The sequence below is a fragment of the Megascapheus bottae genome, chromosome 8 (genome assembly GCF_031878675.1).
Source record: "Megascapheus bottae isolate mThoBot1 chromosome 8, mThoBot2.hap1, whole genome shotgun sequence".
NCBI lineage: Eukaryota > Metazoa > Chordata > Mammalia > Rodentia > Geomyidae > Megascapheus > Megascapheus bottae.
The window spans coordinates 1,694,847-1,713,570 of record NC_143516.1 but is presented as its reverse complement, the minus strand read 5'-3'; the positions used below and the strand labels follow the sequence as shown (position 1 = coordinate 1,713,570).

At 53.9% G+C, this 18,724-nt stretch overlaps 1 protein-coding gene across 3 annotated transcripts; it reads left to right on the top strand.

Moving 5' to 3' along the window:
* Nucleotides 1-1,038: 1,038 nt before the first annotated feature.
* Nucleotides 1,039-11,880, top strand: LOC150059428 (T-complex protein 10A homolog 2-like). 3 transcript variants are annotated; one of them, XM_090337834.1, is made up of 12 exons: nucleotides 1,039-1,124; nucleotides 1,710-1,797; nucleotides 1,945-2,089; nucleotides 2,435-2,647; nucleotides 4,563-4,715; nucleotides 5,102-5,180; nucleotides 6,311-6,390; nucleotides 7,148-7,237; nucleotides 8,249-8,389; nucleotides 9,755-9,839; nucleotides 10,390-10,507; nucleotides 11,462-11,880. In XM_090337834.1, the coding sequence occupies exons 2-12, from the start codon at nucleotides 1,751-1,753 to the stop codon at nucleotides 11,676-11,678; spliced, it is 1,368 nt and encodes a 455-aa protein (XP_090193960.1). In that variant the 5' UTR covers nucleotides 1,039-1,124; nucleotides 1,710-1,750; the 3' UTR covers nucleotides 11,679-11,880. The 3 variants fall into 3 exon arrangements, with proteins under 3 accessions (XP_090193960.1, XP_090193959.1, XP_090193961.1); XM_090337833.1 differs by having other exon boundaries at nucleotides 1,041-1,107; XM_090337835.1 differs by lacking the exon at nucleotides 2,435-2,647 and having other exon boundaries at nucleotides 1,041-1,107.
* The last annotated feature ends 6,844 nt before the right edge of the window (nucleotides 11,881-18,724 follow it).

Genomic DNA, 18,724 nt, shown 5'->3' with positions numbered 1-18,724 from the left:
CATTTCCTCTTCCTTCGGTTAGTCCACAGGAGTTTCAGGGACTTCAAGAGCCGCACGTGTTCCACGGGTGTCTGCTCTGTCTATTCCCAGAGCCACAGGAGGGCGGCAACTTAGTGCCTGTCCAATCTGCTCCCCTGAGGACACCTGCTGAGGTAACTGGGCGTTGGCTTTGCCCTCCACCAGTTTACACAGCCCCCTCCGAGGATGGACTGTAATCTCGATTTTGTTTCACACTGCCCGTTTGCAAGGATGATATGTATAAACTAAGCTTGCTTTTGTCCAGGTAGAAAACATTCCAGAAGTATCCCTTTAAAATGGAAATTGCAAACCATAAAATGACTTTTCCTTCAGGGAGATGGTCAGCAGGGATGAGGCGAGCGCAGGGCTGACGCACGGCCGGGCCACGCTGCTTTCTCTGCTCAGGTGCCCGTGTTCATGGCTTAGGGCGTGTGGCTGGCTCCCTGGCGTGAGTCCATCAGGAGTCTGCTCATCAGGCCGATGCAGAGGTACGGGCAGGTCTCTTCAGTCCCTGCTCAGAGCTTGAGGCCCTCAGCATGCCCAGGCCATGGCCTGTCCTCTCCAGCAAGGACCAGGGCAGAGCTGTAGGAGGCTCACGGAGGGACTGCAGCTCAGTGCCAGGCCCAGCTTTGCCAGGCTGTGGCAACTCGGTGGACATGTGCTCCTGGGCACAGGCTGAGGGGCCTGCCAGGCTGGCACACGAGCAGTCAGAGCCATGCAGTGGATGGCCCACGTCACGGGGCCTCTTTGGAGCTATCAGGGCCAGTCTCAATCAGGGCCTGAGTTTGGGCCACGGCTCTCACAACACAGCACACATTGAAGCCTTCCTGCCAATTGTACTCTCTTGGTGGTGGGCAGAGGAGGGATGTGGCTCTCCTACCAGGTGGGGAGACGGGTTCCCTTAGGATCTGTGCCAGCGGGTTGTAGATACCATTAGGACTGTAACGTTGGCGGCCATGTGGGAAGGGCCCTTTAAGGCCGAGAGTCAGTTTAGAATCCCTGGGGGGTTCTGGCCTTTTGGAGATGGGTGGGTGGGAGGCTCAGGCGAGCTGGCTGGCAGTGCCAAGATGAACAGCGTCCTGGCAGAAGGTACCCTTGTGGGCTAGGTGAGGAGCCCTGGTTGGTGGAGGTAGCTTGGCGGGAGCTGGCACCCCAGTGGCCGAGTCCTGCAGAGGAGCCATGTCCTCTCGATGGCTTGCAGCCAGCCTAGGTGGCTGCCTGGGCAGTGGGCGGCGGAAGGCAGAGGCTGGGGTTAGCAGTGGGTGATGACTTTGCCTTCTGTCGGCCTCATCTCCCATGGCCATGGTCAGACTGTTGGTCGCCTGAAGCATCCGTGACACTGGCCTTCCTCTTACTGTGCCCTCAGGGGCCGGTTGGCATTTCCCTGGAAAGGCAGGGAGGGCGGCCTGTGGGAGGGGGGAGGGGAGGCGGCCTGAGCTTCCCGATCTGCTCATGCTGGCACAGGTGGGCACTGCACCTGCCTGGCACAATGCCTTCCCCCGGGAAAGCTCCTCCTCTGATCCTCGGTACCCTCACCTGCACCCACACTGGGTGACCCCCACGGGGCCCTCAGCCCGCAGCCTGGCTAGGGCTGGGGTCCCGCCCGGAGACCCTGTGCCCATCCAGAGCAGCTCAGACTGGTGGGGAGGGGACAGGCATCAGGCTGGCCTCTGAACTCAAGCTTCTTTCAGCTACTGCCAAGGACAGGCCTGCTGCCAATGGCGGACACAAGATGTCTTCCCAGAAGTTGGCTCTGGGCTCGGAACCGCAACGTGAGGGGTGAGGGGCGAGGGGTGGGGGGCGCAGGATGAGGGGGAGAGGGGCGAGGGGTCCGGGGTTTGGGACGAAGGGGAGGATAAAAGGCCTTTGGCCAACATGGAGGGCACAGCGGGTTCACAGACGGCCTGTGACCCTTCTTCCCACCAGAGGGCTGGCGGGTCAGCTGGCGGCCATGGAGCCAGTAGGACTGAGCAGCTCCGAGGACCTGGCTCCAGGAGCCGTGGCGGAACCCAAGAAGCTGGACGGGAAGGCTGAGCCCTCACGGGAAGATGGCCCAGCTGAGGAGCTGCTGGTGAGGGGAGCACTGGAGCTACATTTGGGGCTCCCCAGCCGGGAGTAGAACAGGCCCAGAGGGACCAGGTGACTTCCCTGAGGTCACAGAGCAGGACGTGTGAGGCCAGGATTAGAGGCTAGGTCTGAATCCCTACTGCCCAGTTGAGGATAAGATCAGGAGAAAGGACTTCTAGCCCCTTCTGCCACAATAATATTTTAGCAAAGAGTAGAATCACCATCCAGTTTGCTTAGCTAATTCCTCTCCGTGGCCCCTGCTCGGTCGTGGATGCCACATGGACATCCTGGGAAGGGCTGGATGTGCAGGCTGGACCAGGAGGGGTACCGGGCATTCTCTCCTCGCCAGCGCCTGCAGAAGCTCGTCTGCCAGCTTCAAGGGGAGTTCCGGGTGCAGGCATCACGGTGGTCAGCAGCCCACAGAAGACTCCAGAGTCAGATCAACGCCCTGGCCACCCAGAACCTGGAGCTCCGGGAGACGCTGCGAGGTCTGGGGCTGCAGCTGCTGCGGGTGGCTGAGGCTCCCCCCGTGCCGGCCGCCACGGGGAAGTCTGGCCTGCGGGTACGGCAGGCTTCGCTTTACTGGAGATAGCAGATGGCATTGGGAGAGGGCAGGGCACCCAGAGGCGTGGCCTCTCAGCTCCTCCTGGAAGCCCCTTACCTCCAGGCCTTGTACCCCATTTCCCAGGAGTCCAGATCAACAGTGGTAGAGCACTAGCCTTGAGCAAAAGGGATGCAGGGGTAGCATCCAGGCTCCATGACTGGCACACACAGCAAAACACTGACAGGGGTCCACTGAGAACAAGGTGTGCAGACAGGGAGAGCTCCTCCTTCCTCAGAGGAGGCTGCAGAAATGAAATGCCAAACCCCAAGCACCTCACTCTGCCCACAGACCTGCTGTCTCCAGGAATTGCCCCAAGCAGGGAGAGTGAGGATTCCAGCTTCACAGCTCAGACAGATGCTGGGCCATCAGACTCGGGGCCACCAGACACAGGGCCACCAGATATGGAGTCACCAGATACAGGGCCACAAAATTCAGGGCCACCAGACACAGGGCCACCAGACTCAGGGCCATCAGACATGAAGTCACCAGACATGGAGTTACCAGACACAAGGCCACCAGACACAGAGTCACCAGATTCAGGGCTACCAGACACAAGGCCATCGGACACAGAGTCACCAGACTCAGGGCCACCAGACACAGGGCCCCCAGACATGGAGTCACCAGACTCAGGGCCACCAGATTCAGGGCCACCAGATTCAGGGCCACCAGACACAGGGCCACAAGACTAGAGCCACCAAACACAAGGCCACCAGATACAGGGACACCACCACAGGGCTACCAGGCTAAGGGCCACCAGACACAGGGCCACCAGATGCAGGGCCACCACCGCAGGGCCACCAGACTCAGGGCCACTGGACACAGGGCCACCAGGTGCAGACTGTGTCTTCTCCGTCCTCAGCACCCTCTCGGGGAAACACAGAACTGTTTCCAAGGAGACAAAGGCTGTTCTCTGGGTCCTAGGGTTAATTGGAAATGGTGACACAGCTATTGGCTGTGTACCCCAAAGATCGGGCACCTGTCTCCGACCTGTTGAGGGGAACCCAGCCTACGTCACCCCATCTTGCACCCTACTTCTGTGAGGACACTGAAATCATTGTTGAGAGGATGGAAAATTCAAATTTACCTCATAGCTACATGTTTATGAGATGATTTCTCCTGAGTTTTATTTGCGATTAATTACCTTGATGCCTGAAAAAAAAATGTCATCTCTACCAGCTGACCAATGTGCTGACCCCGAGAATCACGGTGCAGCTCTCCAGGGCACAGACGCTGTGTAAAATGTACAGTGACCAGGCTGCCCTCACCTGGACCCTGGGGAAGCCCAGGTCGGCATCAAGAACTTGCAGGAGCATTAGCACCCAGCACATCTGACAAAGGCCCCAGGGCCTCTGCTGCTTGCCCAGCCCAGGGCAGCTGGGTCCCAGAAGGCTGTCCAGCTCTCCCTGGAGAGTAGCCTGAGGGTAGCTGGCAGTGTCAAGACCTATCCCCAGCGTTGTGTCCTTAAGTACTCGAGGACCTGCGGCTTTGTGGGGGCCAGGGTGTCGCACTCTAGAATTAGATGAGTAAAATAAGATCGCTTAACAAATGTGTGAACTAATGAAGGAAGAATGGAGGCTAAAGCACACCTCGAAGCCATCAAATTTCAAACATCAGGAGAGCAGGAGACAATTTCTTTGCTGTTTTGTGTGCTACCACTTGTCTACCCTTTCCTACACCTATGCGCCATGGGGTGGTGGGGGAGAGGGCTGGAAAACAGGATGGGCTGGAGCAAGAGCAGCTGCTGTTCCCAGCTGCTGGGGTGGGTGGGAAAGCAGGAGTGGTATCTGGATAATGCATGGATCAGCTGAGAGCTTGAGAGCATCTGAGTGTTACTAATGCAGAAATATACCCCTCCCACCCCTTTCTGTTTTAGCCAGTAAGCACAAAGCTAAAAAGAAGTAACGCAGAGAAAGCAACATCCAAGAAAGATAAAAATAAAAGCCTTTCCAGAAGTCTTCAGGACAGAGGAGCAGAGCCCACTGGAGGAGAGAGTCCCTGGGAAGAAAGACGATCCCCCCACAGAGAGGTGACTCTGGGAGCTTGCGCTGCAGGGCTCTCAGGACACTAGACTCGTACTCAGAACTGACCTGGTAATTAAGATCACTGTGTCACTATAGGTAAAAACTGGATTTTTTTTCCAGACGCGTCTTAAAGGCTTAAAAACGAAAGTAAATAGAATTTAAAAAAAATGTGATCCGTAGTTGGGCTTTCTGTGCATTAAAGAACAAAAGGACGTAGCTCTTTGCCCTGCGTGTGCTCCTCTTGGGTGGAAGTTCAGGAAGCTACAGAAGCTAATCTGAGCAGCGCCCAGCACCCCCAGGCTGGGGTTCCAGGCTGGGTCCTGGCGGTACGGAGTGGGTGCTGTGGCTGCTGGCACACAGGTCACACAACCCATCTTCCCACATTCCGCAGAAGCCCAGGGGCGGACAGTGGCCTGAGGCAGCCTCCGACCTCCCAGCGGAGGAGACCGTGGTGGCAGCTCTTCAGAACGGTGAGCACAGCGGGAGTGTTGGCACGCGTGCACAGAGAACTCCGCGGTCACGCCCTCAGACTGCTCTTGGCGGGCCTACCTCCTGGCCTCACCCACTCTCAGCCCTCACTGTCTGTCTCGCCGCGTTCCTTCCTTGCACCCCACACGCAGTCCGCTGCTGGCTCTCCAGGGCTGTCCACGGCCCTCCTCTCTCTGGCTGCCAGACTGTGGCTTCCCCGTCTCGAGGACAGACTCCTCCGCCCAGAGCCTGCCAGGCCTCTCCTAATCCAGATGTGGGTCCAGCAGATCAGCAGCTCCAGCTGCACGGGGAGTCATTGTCCCAGAGTGTGGATGAGAGCCCCGCTCTCCTGTCCTTCCGGGCGGGGGCCGGGCCTTCCAGCAGAGCACGCCCGACAGGCCCGGCCGCACCCAGAGGACAAGGCAGAAACTCTCCGCCTCCTGTCCCACGGGGCCTGAAAGCCCCCTGCTCTCCTGCAGTCTAGACCTCCTCTGGGGCCTAGTGTTTCATCTCTGCCTCCCCCTGCCAGGCCCATGGCACGGCAAACCCCACCTCCGCTGCCCACTCTTCACTGTCCTTCTGTCCTGGCCACCCTGCCTCCTGCCCTCTGCCCAGCCCCAGAGCAATGCCTGTTTGCCCAGTCCTGCCTTTGAGATTTCCTCCCCTCCTCCCTCCCCCTTCCCTCCCCCTCCCCCACCCCTCCTCTTTGAGGGCCTGACACCCTCAGGTCCGCAATGACCACGCCATCTCCTTGGACTCCTCTGGAAGCCTGTGGAGCTCCTTTCCTGGTCTCCTTTGTCTCTCTTGCCCGTGTCCTCTGCCCACCGTCGTCAGCTCCGGAGCTGAGTCATGGGCTGATGGGCCTGCGTCCTGCGCTGTGGCCGCTTGTGAAGAGAAGCCAGGTCCAGGGAGGGGGTGGGCTCCGCCCTCTGAACACGCGGTCTTCCTCACACCGTGGATCACTAGTGGGTCAGAACTGGCTTGCCCGTGGTGACCTCGGAGGAGAGGCTGTGCGCACGGCTCGGAGAGGCTGTGCACACGGCTCCATCTGGACATGGGAATCGCAGTGAGGTGGTGATGTTTCCCCCGGGACTCTGCTCCAGGTGTCAGGGTGCCTTCTGTCCGCCTGCAGACACCTGCTCCTCCATCTCAGAGAGTCCTGAAGACAGGCTGCCAGCCCAGGACCCGGCCCCGAGCGACACAAGGCTGCCGGTGAGTGGGTCCTCCCGTGTGGGTGGCCCCTCTGCTTCGGGGGGATCTGGAGGGAGGCTTTGGGGTCACTTCATCGCCCCATCTTTCTGATGGCCCAGGGGACAGCGCGCGCCGAGGCCGCCTCTGCCCCCGCAGCTTTCCAGCGACACAGACGCTGCTTTCTTGTGGATCTAAGCACAGAGCTAAAGCACAGCTTGGCATTTTCCCTGAGTTCAGAGATCCCCGGCCTAAAGTTGCATTTTATTTACAATTCCCAATGCGAAGGAATGCAGAGGCAAATCCAGCCCAAAGGCTGCCAACCTGCAGCCATGGCCTGTGCACTGCAGGCTGCTGAGTCAGCATGCCAACCAGACGAAACTGGTTTTCCAGGGGAGGAGATCTGAGCTGTGGATGGGCTTATGAGGTAGAAGCAGGTGGCTGTGCCCAGATGGCTCCAGTCTCCCTAGAAAAGCCCTCCTCTCCCCCTGCCTCCCCCACCCCCACCTCGTTCCCAGCCTCGTCAGGGAGGTTGAGGCAGCTGAGTTTTCCTCTGGGATTTTTTTATTTTATTTTATTTTTTTACTCCAGAAATGGCTTTCTCAAGGCCTTGGTGATGAGAATTTCAGACTTGTGCCAAGTGTGTTGGCATCACACACCTGGTCTAGAGCAGGGGCGGGGCAGGGCGGCGGGGGGGGGGGGGGAGACCTCAGAGTCATGGACAGGGCGGCCTGGGCTTCTGACGGTGGCCAGAAGGGCAGTGGTTTTATTCTTCCTGCAGAATCCTTCTGCTTCCTCAGAGGCAGTGGACCACATGACCACCACAGCAGAGAAGGAGGACACCCAAGAAAAGCAGCACCCAAGTGGCAAGGTAGTTGTCTGCGGCACTTAGTTCCCACCCCAGGCGTGGTGCGGGGCTGTGCAGGGCCCAGACACCCGTGCTCTGTCTACCACCAATCAAAATGTTACATCATTCGTCTACACTGCTGTGATCGCGTCTGTGGTTTTCTATGTAGAAGCGTGTGTGGGGGTATGTATTTTCTGGAATGGTGGTTGTTATCCAAACCTTGGAGATCAGAATTCAACATTTAACTTTGAAATGCATGCAACCTGTTCCATTCACCTGATCTGTCAGACAGTGGTATGGCAATGAGAAGGTAGGTTTGGTTCTAGTTTCAGACTACAGAATGGCTGCAGGTTGACCATCAGGTGCACCCAGCTCCAGGTTTTATTTGGTAGATTGCTGAAGATGGTTTCAGAAGCAAAGCGTCTTTTTATCTACTGAAGTAACTTTTGTATTCCAGGTTGTATTCAGTGTAAGCATGTAATATAACTAACAAAGTCGTGCTTTTCTGCTTTGACTTTTCACAAGCACATGTGTTTCAGTGGGTTTCTTGTGCTAGCTCATGGTTCGGTGAATGGTTTCCCTTTGAAGGGAAAGGGGCCCTTTGCCAAATGCCTAGTGCAGCGTTAGGCCTGTGAAGTCTCGGGTTCTCCAGTGGTTCCCTTCATCAATCCATCAATCTTGAGAGTCAGGGGACAGCACAGAATGGGGCAGAAGGAAGGGATGGGAAGGAAGAACAACTCCACAAAATTTCCTTGTTGCCCAGTAGCTGTACAGTTTGTGTGGCCGAGGGCTCAGATCTGCCATCCACCCTCACGGCAGGTACACAGCAGACCTGACAAGAGCAGGCCTTTGCAGAGTAAAGAGCATGGCTTCCTATTCACAACCACATTCAAGGATGGGAGTGTGGGGCTGAGGGACGGAGTGTTTTATTACTTGGAGCTGACAGAGGCGGGCAGGTGTGGGCAGAGAGGGCTCTGCGTGGAAGGACGCGGGCTGCGGGCAGGGCCCTGGCTCAGGAGGGGTGTGTCCCTCCAGGTGGAGCAGGTTCTCAGTGACGGCCGCACCCTCATCACCTTCCCCAACGGTACCAGGAAGGAGATCAGTGCCGACGGGAAGACCACTCTCATCCGCTTCTTCAACGGCGACGTGAAGAAGATCAAGCCGGACCAGCGAGTGGTGCGTGCCTCTGGGAAACATCTGGCCCATGCAGACCCTCTTATTCTCGGGGTGCTTGTGGAGGGGGGGCAGGACGCAGGCTCTCTAGGGAACAGCACCGCTCTCCCTTGGTGGTGAGCATGGGTTTAATTCCACATCCTCACACCAACATCACTAGCCCCATTCTGCTGTGTTTGTTCTCCAAATTTCCATTATTACTCTGTGAAGTACTGGTGTAAAGGGGTCCAACCCAACAGCTGAGACCACGAGTACGTCCTGATGAGCAGCTCGCTTCTGTGGTTCTCTCCCGCCTTCCTCAATCCCATCTACTGCTGCAAATGCTTCTTTAGCAATTACAATCTTCTGTTGAACATGGATCAAAGTAGGATCAAATTAAAAAGACTTCTGTGAGGACAAGATGGCCTAATGCATTAAGCATGTCCTCACCGCAGCGGTGTGTGGAAACACTTAGTGAATGAGCACAGATCACAGACACTTCCACCCGGGCCATGTGGACAGGCAAGGCCCGGGGGACTGGGCAGCCACCACTGTCCTTCAGGCTCCGCTTCCGCATGCTGCCACCAGCTGGATGGAATAGAAGGCTGGGACCCAGGACCCCCGGCGGTGGAGCTGTCTCCATCTCCTTCCTTATCACCAGCCTTGTGTTTGTGACAAGCTAATTGCCTAGCCAGATACACCGACAACAACACTTAATGGCTGCTATGGAGCAGACGCAGGAGGGAAGTGCCCCAAAGCAGGCTGCAGTCTCTCCCCCCACTCCTTCCTCCTCACCCTCACAGCCCCCCAAGACCTGGCCTCAGGCAGCAGAGGAGGGCAGCCCCTTATCTCCACCAGGGACGCAGCTCCATTCCTGGAAAAGTCACAAGTAGCCTTCCAGTTGTTAACACGTTTCTACCACTCTTCCACACCCACTTTCCCACCTCCTCCTTTCTCTCCTTCACTGGACTCCAAAGGAACTGTGACAGCATTGCACCATAAAGTGGGGGCGTCCATGGGCTGGGGTACTCTATTCCCAGGACCTGGCGCTGAGGCGGAGGGGTTCAGGTTGGAGCTCATAGGCCTAGATCTCGCCCACTGCAGGTCTCAGATGTGTGGAGGCCCAGAGGCAGCAGGCCAGCTGGCCCAGGCACAGGACTGGGCTTGGTCCCGCATGCCTCGGGGTGTCTCTCCGCTGACCAGCAGTCGCATGAGGCCACTGTTTTCTCACTACCCGGTCTTGGATGGGATCTGTGCTCTTCCACCTGCTATGGCAGAACATTTAGCCTCCTGTAGGCAATAAAGCCACCAGATTAAAGCCATGCTCACAACAGAATGCAAATGACCTTGCAGATGACCTTGCAATCTGGGCTTTCCCATCGCTTGTAGGTTTATTACTACGCAGATGCTCAGACCACACACACGACCTTCCCAAACGGCATGGAGATTGTGCAGTTCCCGAACAAGCGGACTGGTAACAATGCCCTGAATCTGCCCAGCCTCTCTCACCCATTTGCTTGTGGTGTGGGGAGGAGATACCCAGGCTGAGGCAGGTTTCTGAAATCCAAGCTTTACTGGAGCATTTTACATGATGCCTGGCAATCCTAGTTATAAACTCAAGGCTAGAAACCCACCTCTCTCTCTCTCTCTCTCTGACTTTCATTAGTTACACACACACACACACACACACACATATCTACACACATATACATACATACACATATACACCTGTGTGTATACAATACATATATATGTATACACGCATATATCTAAGTAGGACCTAATACAACAAGAATTCTAATCAGACTGAGAACTCTAAATAACAAACATTAGTGAGATAACAATCACCATCTAGCTTCCTCCATATATTTACTGCCCGCCTTTTGTTTCATTACTTCTCTCTGCACAAGTTGTACTTTGTTAAGGAGCTAGTATGTTTCATTTCTGGGTTTCTTCTGTGCGCATGCACCCTGCACATGTAAATAAATCCTGTCATTCCTTCATTAAAAAAACGAATTCTTCAGAAAAATTCCACCCTGATGGCTCCAAGGAAACGGTGTATCCAGACGGGACGGTGATGCGGCTCAAGGACGGCTGTGAGGAGACGCTGTTCCCCGATGGGACCCTCGTGAGCGTGCAAAGGTCAGCATCCGTTGGTTTTTGAATCCAGGAGTTGAGGCTTGTGTAGAAGTTGACAGTATTTCTGTCCAGTGTCGTTGGCCTGACTCCCGACTCGAATCCTCTCGTGGGTCTCCAGCACTGCTGTTTCCAGGTGGCCACACACCACCCGTGCCATCTCAGGCCGGCTGAGCCACATTTATGGCAGTGGTCCTGTGAGATCACACGGCCTCGATAAGGTCACAGCCATCTGGGTGTCAAAATCACCTGATGACACGTCTCTTAGGATGTGTCACCATCTAGGACTGTACTTAACTTATGAAAGTTGGCTGTGCTCTAATTACAACCCTAGGAACAGCCCAGCTAGGACCCCCAGGACAGGGGTGGGTCTCCACCTCACAGGGGTTAAGGTGTCACCATCAACCCCCAGCCTGATCCAGAGCTTGGGAACAGACCTCAGCGCCTCCCTGCCCCGCCCCCAGCTTGGGCACGAGTGGAGGGCCGCCCTGCCACGGCCGCCCTGCTCCTCCAGTGTTGCTGCTATGTCTCTCGGTCTAGAACAGTTCTAGATCCACGGCAGCTGTCACTCTGGACCCTTTTCTGCCTTGTGTTCGTGGAGTGTCCAGTGCCACCCTGCTGTCGCCATCTTAAGTATCTTTATGGGCTCTGTCCTCTCTATGCACAGAGCCATTTCCCTTACCCACAATTACTTGTGGGCACTTGAGGGCAAGGCTTCTTCTGTGTCCCGAGCCTTGGAAACCCTCCCTACCCCGAGCATCCCTTTCTGTCTCTCTGCCTGCCTCCCCCCGCCAGTCCTCCCACCTTTCCTTCCTCTTCATTCCCCCTCCCTCCCTCCCTCTCCCCCAGGCTTGATGGAAGCCTGGATGCTGGGAGCAGCGGTCACCCCCCCCCCCACTCCCTGCTCCTCTCAGTGTGGCCTGGCAGAGCCCTCCTGACCAGGCGCTTTCCCTGGTCTAGGAACGGTGACAAGACCATCACATTCAGCAACGGGCAGAAGGAGATCCACACTGCCAACTTCAAGAGGAGGGAATTTCCCGACGGTACCACCAAGACCGTGTACTGCAGCGGCTGCCAGGAGACCAAGTATGCTTCCGGAAGGCTCAAGGTCAGAGACGAGACTGGCAGCGTCATCCTGGACCGCAAAGTGGAGCCCTCCCCAGACAAAAGCTGCTGACGTGGCAGCAGCTCCTCGGTGACCGTGGAGATGCCCAGGCTTTAGGAGTAAAATGGCCAAGACCCCGCTCTTGGTCAGGGAAAGCGCTCAGAACAGCCCTAGTCAACTGCGCTGCGAAGCTGGGTGAAGCCAGTCCAGAGGCCCAGGCCTGCTGAGGAGGGGCCCCTCCCACCATGCTCGGCTTGGGGATGCCTGGCTAGAGACAGTGTTTTGAAAATGCAAGAGTAAATTGTCATTCAATCAATTTTTATATTAAAAAGCGAGACCTTAGGTGGTAGAAGAGAATCATCTCTTGAAAATCTTCCATCAGATATATGTAGATTAACTTTGTCTGTATTTGTGTTTGTACGTGAAAGAGATGAAACAAGCTTTTAGTGTCAGCAGATATCAACTCTGAAATGCATTACCACGCACCATAGCGATTCTCGGTATTTTGGTACTGTTCTTTAATAGGACTGGAGAAAATGGGCTATCTCGGCCCTGATGGGCACAGAAGCACACTCTGCCCCAGCTCCTAGATTCCCTTCAGACACGCGGCCAGCCAGGGTATGGACCTCTTCAATGGTCATCGCTGAAAATCCACGTTTGGTCTGGCTGCAAAGATGGACTTGCTTAGTGCTTTGATTCTTCTGAGCCAGCCTAGACTCAGAACTGTCATCTAAGCAAACAAAACAAGACGCTACCCCACAGCACAGAGTGACTTCTCCATGTCTATGGAACCCAAGAGGGAGCTAGCATACAATCTTGTCCGTGAACCACGTTCAAGCCTCTCGTGCCCTTCCTGCTTGGTAATTTTCACTGAGCAGTGTCCACTCCATGCTGGGCACGTAAAGTCCATGAGGACAGGAGCTGACCCCTCGAGCGTCCATTCTGCTGGAAGTCTAGGGGAGAGACATTCTGGCACACAAGTGATGGCACACACTGCATGTGCTGTGTGTGAGGCACCGGTGGCCCATACTGTATGCAGTGTGTGTGTGTGTGTGTGTGTGTGTGTTGGGATGCACAGAGGAAGAGGTCCTGAGGCAAATCATTATCAAAGTGGCAGAGTGCTTGTCTGGGTTGGAAAAGTCCCGGGTTTAATCCCCAGAGTCTTCTCCCAAGCTTTTCTTCCCCCCAAGAGTCAACCAAACCTGTTTGTTCATGAGCACTGTGGGTTGCATAGACTCACTGGGGAAAAACTGCGCTCGGCAAGCCTACTGGGTCTTGTCTGGTTCCTGGCATCCCCACCTGTCCCCAGCCTTCAGAATAAACATGACAGAGTTCAAAAGCAGGAATATGCTGCCGTGTGAGCTCTGTTCCACTGGGGAGGGTGGATGGTGCCGGGCTGGCGGTTCCAGACAGGACAGCTGGGGGGAACCAGGGTTTCCGCTCCCCCTCCCGACACCAGGACACCAGCAGCAGACCTTGTGAGAGGTGGCTGCATTTACACAGCTCTCGATGCACTGCGCCACTGGACTTGGACCTGTTTCAATTACGTGTTTACCTTCCTACTAACACATCACCAAGAGATCAAATGTCCAGTAGATTTCCCCTTTGTGATGGAAGTTCCCATAAAGAGAAGGGGAGAAGCTCCCATCCCCAAGAGGAAAAACCCTGCCAAGGCGCTGCCGCTCGTGGCCAGGCAGGGAGCTCCTTATCTACTCATTTACTTCCTATAATAATGCTACCCATGTTACGTAACAGACATAGAATCTACTACAACAGTGGACGTGGCAATGCGACATTAATGCTCCATGCCAGTGACAGTTTCTGCCTTTATTCCATGTATTTTTATGGTAATTAATAGAAGGGTTACATTATATTCACCAGGTAGAAGGTGCATTACTTCACATACATGGATACCTTTCTCATGTCTTGGTCCCCATTTCCCTCCCCTGCCCCTCATTTCCCCTCCTTCCCTATCCTAGTTCAAATAACCAAATAAGCATATATCCAATATATCAGATAACAAGGTGAACTACTGTAACCATATGAGATAACCAAGGGACAACAAAATAGATGAGAGATAACATAGTTCCTTAAGGACAACAATCATTCATTATATGGCGTTTGTTTCCATATCCTGGATGTCCTTTCATTTAGCGTCATACTGTATGGACTTATGTATCTAGGTTTTGCTCTATTGCAGATCTCTGCTAGGAGAGCCCAAGGTTTCTACTGATTATGACAAATGAGGGAAACCATTGAGCTTACGTTTCTTTGAGTCTGGCTTACTTCACTTAATATGATTTTTTCTAAGTCTTTCCATTTCCTAACAAATGGGGCAATATCGTTCTTTCTGATAGCAGCATAGAATTCCATTGTGTATAAATACCACATCTTGTTGATCCACTCATCAACTGAGGGACATCGAGGTTGGTTCCATATCTTTGCCATGGTAAATAGTGCTGCAAAGAAAATCATTGTGCTAGTGGATTTAGTATGCCCTTGTTTCTGGACAATTGGGTAAATGCCAAGTAGTGGAATTGCTGGGTCATAGGGGAGCTCTATGTTTAGTCTTTTGAGGCACTGCCATACTGCTTTCCACAGTGGTTAAACGAGTTTGCACTCCCACCAACAGTGTAGTAGTGATCCCTCCTGGCCACATCCCCTCCAGCATCTGTTCTTATTAGTTTTCCTGATCCTGGCTATTCTAACTGGAGTGAGGTGGAATCTTAGAGTTGTTTTGATTTGCATTTCTTTTATGACCAGAGATGTTGAACATTTCTTCATGTGTCTATAGGCCATTTTTGTTTCTTCTTCAGAGAAGACTCTCTTTAAGTCTTTGGCCCATCTTTTAATAGGATGGTTGTTACTTTGGAGATTAGTTTTGGAGTGATTCAATTTTTTAGCTGTTGATATGTTTTAGCTCTGCAGTTTAATGCAGTCCCACTTATCCAGCCTTTCTCTGATTTTTTGTTTCTTGGTCCCTATTAAGAAAGTTTCAACCTGTGCCAAGGAGACCTAGTGTATCTCCTATTCCTTCTTGTAAAGTTTTCAGTGTATCTGCTTTTACCCCCACGTCTTTGATCCATTTGGAGTTAATCCTGGTGCAGGGTGACAAAGAGGGATCCAACTTTAGTTTTCTGCAGATGCTTAACCAGATCTGCCAGCACCACTTGTTGAAGAGGCTGTCTTTCTTCCATTCTATATTTTTGGATCCATTATCAAAGATTAGGTGGCCATAGGTCTGTGGGTTAATATCTAGGTCCTCAGTTCTATTCCAATGGTCTTCAGGCCTGTTCTTGTGCCAGTACCAAGCTGTTTTGGTATAAAGCTGTTTTGTGATAAAGTCTAAAGTTTAGTATTGAAATTATTCCTGCACTGTTCTTTCTGTTAAGAATTGTTTTTTTCCGTCTTTTTAAAAAATATTTTATTAACATTGAGTTTTACATCATATTTCAAATGTTATGTTTAACAAACAAGTATTCAAGAAGGGAATCTCTATATACACTCACTAGCACATAGAATTTAAAACAGAATTAAAATTAAGCTGAGGGTTTGTATGTCATAGATATATATTAATCTATGTAATAAAACATTATGGCTATAGGGCATATATCCCATCATAGATTTTTATGTCTATGTACTTATGTTTATATCTCCAAGACCATGTCCATAACTTTGGGTACCCAAATATTGAGTCCCCGCTCTTGTACTGTTTGGATCTAATAGCCACATATTAAGAATGCCATGTGCCTTTTGTTCCTTTGGTCTTAATCTCACTCAACATTATTCACTCTAATTTCATCCACTTCCCTGCAAATGTCACTATTTTATCTTGTCTCTTGGCTATGTAGAATTCCATTGTGTGTGTATGTGTGTATATATATATATATATATATATATATCACATTAGTTCCCACCTTTTAATACAAGAGCTGAATGAAGGATGCAAATACCTCAACACTATAGCAACCTGGAAATGCTGCTCACAGAAGGCAGGGACCCCAGCAAGACTCTGAAAGTTCTCATTTCTCCTGACTGAGACCAAGGAGTGCTGGTAAAGGGGCCTCTTTTATGATGCAGGTGGGTGATTCGCAGATACATCACTACAAACACTGCAGTGAAGGCAGGTGCTCTCAAACACTTCCACTTACTCCAAACAGAAGCAACTCAGCCTTCATGAGAGCTTGGACAGGGTAGCTCAGCGCAGGAGCCCCAGGGCCACCGGCTTCGGTCAGTGTAGGAGCCACTCAACAACCTCTCAGCATTTAGGAAAATTTTGCAGTCCTCATCCTCACTGGGAAATCTTACTGACTTACTAATAACATGTAAAGGACCAAGGTTTGATGCAAAAGAAGTCATAGATTCATTTGTTAACAATATGTACATGCGTCAGCACACATTATGTCTGTACACTACTGTACACACATTAACTCTCATTTCCTGCCACTCTCCAGGCCTCCCCATGGTTGAGGGGGAGGAGGACGGGAGGGACTGGGGACTGCAGACAGAGGACGGGCTCTGAGTATCCCACACCCACCACTGCTCACTTGGATATAGGAAGTCCCCAAAACGGTGAAGTCAGACCGCCACAAAATCTGCCAAAGGAAATTCGATTATGCCGAGCCGTCCATAAGCCCACACCAGGGAGGGCGGCAAACGGCGAGGTGGCAGCAGTGTTTTCCCTGGAGAAAGCCAAGTAGTGTCCCCTCCCCACCTGGTTTGAAAGGGACAACGCTGAGCTCCAGAGTGCTGCACAGCTGAGTCCTGGGGGCCAGCGGCTGTCACTGCCTGACAGAGAAGAGCCAGGGAAGAGCCAGGAAAACATAAACCTCCTGACGTTTGACTGAACTGCATGTGAAACTGGCACCCACCGGAGGAATCGCAGCGTCCGTGCTGAATCTCTGAACTTGCTGCCACAGACACATGGCAAATGTGTCCTTCACTGGCTTCCACCCGAACTGATTTCACCAGGGCACAAGCAGCAGCTCATGGGTGGTGGCCTCCTCAGCTACTGTGCTTTAGGTCGCATTGTCATTGTCACCTCCTGGTCTAGTCAGCCCTGGCTCCAAGCTCTCCCGGTTTGGGGAGGGAAGGGGCCCCTTTCCCACACTTTGACTTTGAGCCTGGACACCTGGGGTCCCATGGGAAGGAAGTCAGCTACAAACAGGGCGCTCTGTCCCTCTGGAGAGTCCTGGAGGCCCGTGCATTTCCCTGGAGGCCTGATGGCTGGGCCAGGAGGGGGCGGGGTTTCAGGGTCAGGACCAGGGACCCAGGACCTCCAAGGAGGCAGCTGGCCTTCAAACCTTATCTGGAAAGTTCTGTTTTCCCAGTAAGTCTCTAAGGCCCCGGGCTGAGGTCATTTCAGAGCCTGTCATGGCCTAAGAAGTGTCGGGATGAGGTTTTTTGCTTTCGCCCCTGCTGGCCTGAGCCAGTGGGTCCCATCCTGCCCAGAGCCTGCTCAGCCGGTCACCACTGGAGCACGAGGGGTGAGGGTCCACCCGCCGTCAGCTCTGCTCTGCAGTCTGAGCGAGAGGAGCACACACATGGCAAGGCACTCAGATCTCCCCCAAGTCCCTTAGCCTGGCGCCTCATCTCAGCCCGGCTCTCCCTCCAGCTCCAGGGACTGACAGCCAGCTTCAGGGTGCGGGCACAGAGGCTCCATGAATGCCAGCTCCTTGTCCAGCCTTCCTTCCTCCCCTCTGGGTCGTCTCCCCATCACTGGGCCCGGTCACCTCACGCTCCCCGTCGCTCCCAGACCACCAGAGCACCCCAGTGCCGCCTTGTTCTGCCACCAGCGCCCGGGATTCTGGGTGTTGATGGATTTGAGCTGAGGGCAGCGGGCGTTCCTCTGCCTGCAAACACCTCGGATGCCAGGGCGCCTGGCTGTATCTTTGGACTGGAGAACGTCCAGCGGTCCCGGCGTTGGGGAAGGGGGTTCCCTGGGGCAGGCTCTTCAGGGAAGACCCACTAGGCCCTCCCGAGGTGTGGGCCCTGAATCCAGATGCAGTGGAGGGAGGCAGAAGCGTGCTGAGGAATGCAACACCATGGAAGCGGGGTGCGGGGGGGGGGCAGGATCCTTCCTGGGTTCCCACGGGGTTCTTAAAGTATTCGTTTCTACACAAAAGCAATTGAATTTCCAGAACGAATCTTGGTTATTTTGAAAAAGGGAAGTTTGCTCCTGTGCGTCCAGCTGGAGCCCGCCTGCCATGCGGGCCAGGGTGGGGAGGGGAGTAGGTCCAGGGCTTCCATTCTCCAGTGCCCAGTGTCGGAGCATGTGGACATAAGGGGCACCTACTATGGCACCTACCATTGCACCATCCCACCTCCCCTTGGGCCAGGACACCCTCCTTCTACTGGCCTGCGGACAGGACCAAGACAAAGATCCATGCATCACGATGCTTCAATCGGAATCTGGGTGAAGTCCAAGGAATCTCTGATCCCAAGACCAACTTCCTCCCTCTCCTGAGTGGGCAGTTGACGGCAAAATGAAGCCCAAGGGCAGGGGAGAGACCGGGCAGCGTCATCAGAGCCCGAAGGCTGTCTTATCCTGCCCTCGACCATCTTCCCAAGCAGGTGACTGAGCCTTGATGTCTGCTCCTCAACAGGTACCCACAGTGCTCACCAAAGCAGCCCTCGCTGGGCAGGAGAGGGTCTCCAGAGTGAATCTTGCGTTCACTCCCTTTGCAGGCAGCCATGCCCCCCCCCCACGTTTGTTTTCCTTTCAGGCAGACCAGTCCTGGCCCTGTGGCTCTCTGAGCCATCTGGCAGGCCTGACAGAAGCAAGCAAGCAAGATGTCCATCTTACCAGACAACACCTCTGTGGATTCTTCTAGCTCTCTTTGAAAAAACCCGAAATAAAAACTGGAGATGCCTGTGCACCTGTCCCTGAGCCCTGGCCCCTGGCCCCCGTTCTCTGAGCTGGTCTCTCCATGTTCCAGTGCTGGATTCCCCCAGAACCCACGTCCTCCCACCTCTGCCATCTCCTGGGCAGCCCCAATGCCTCAGGAACCCGCCTCAGGGCAGAGCTGGAACGCGGGGGAAAGTGCCACATCTGGCTGTCCTCACCACACCTCTCATTTACCCATCCTAACCTCCAAGCTGCACGGGTATCGCATGCT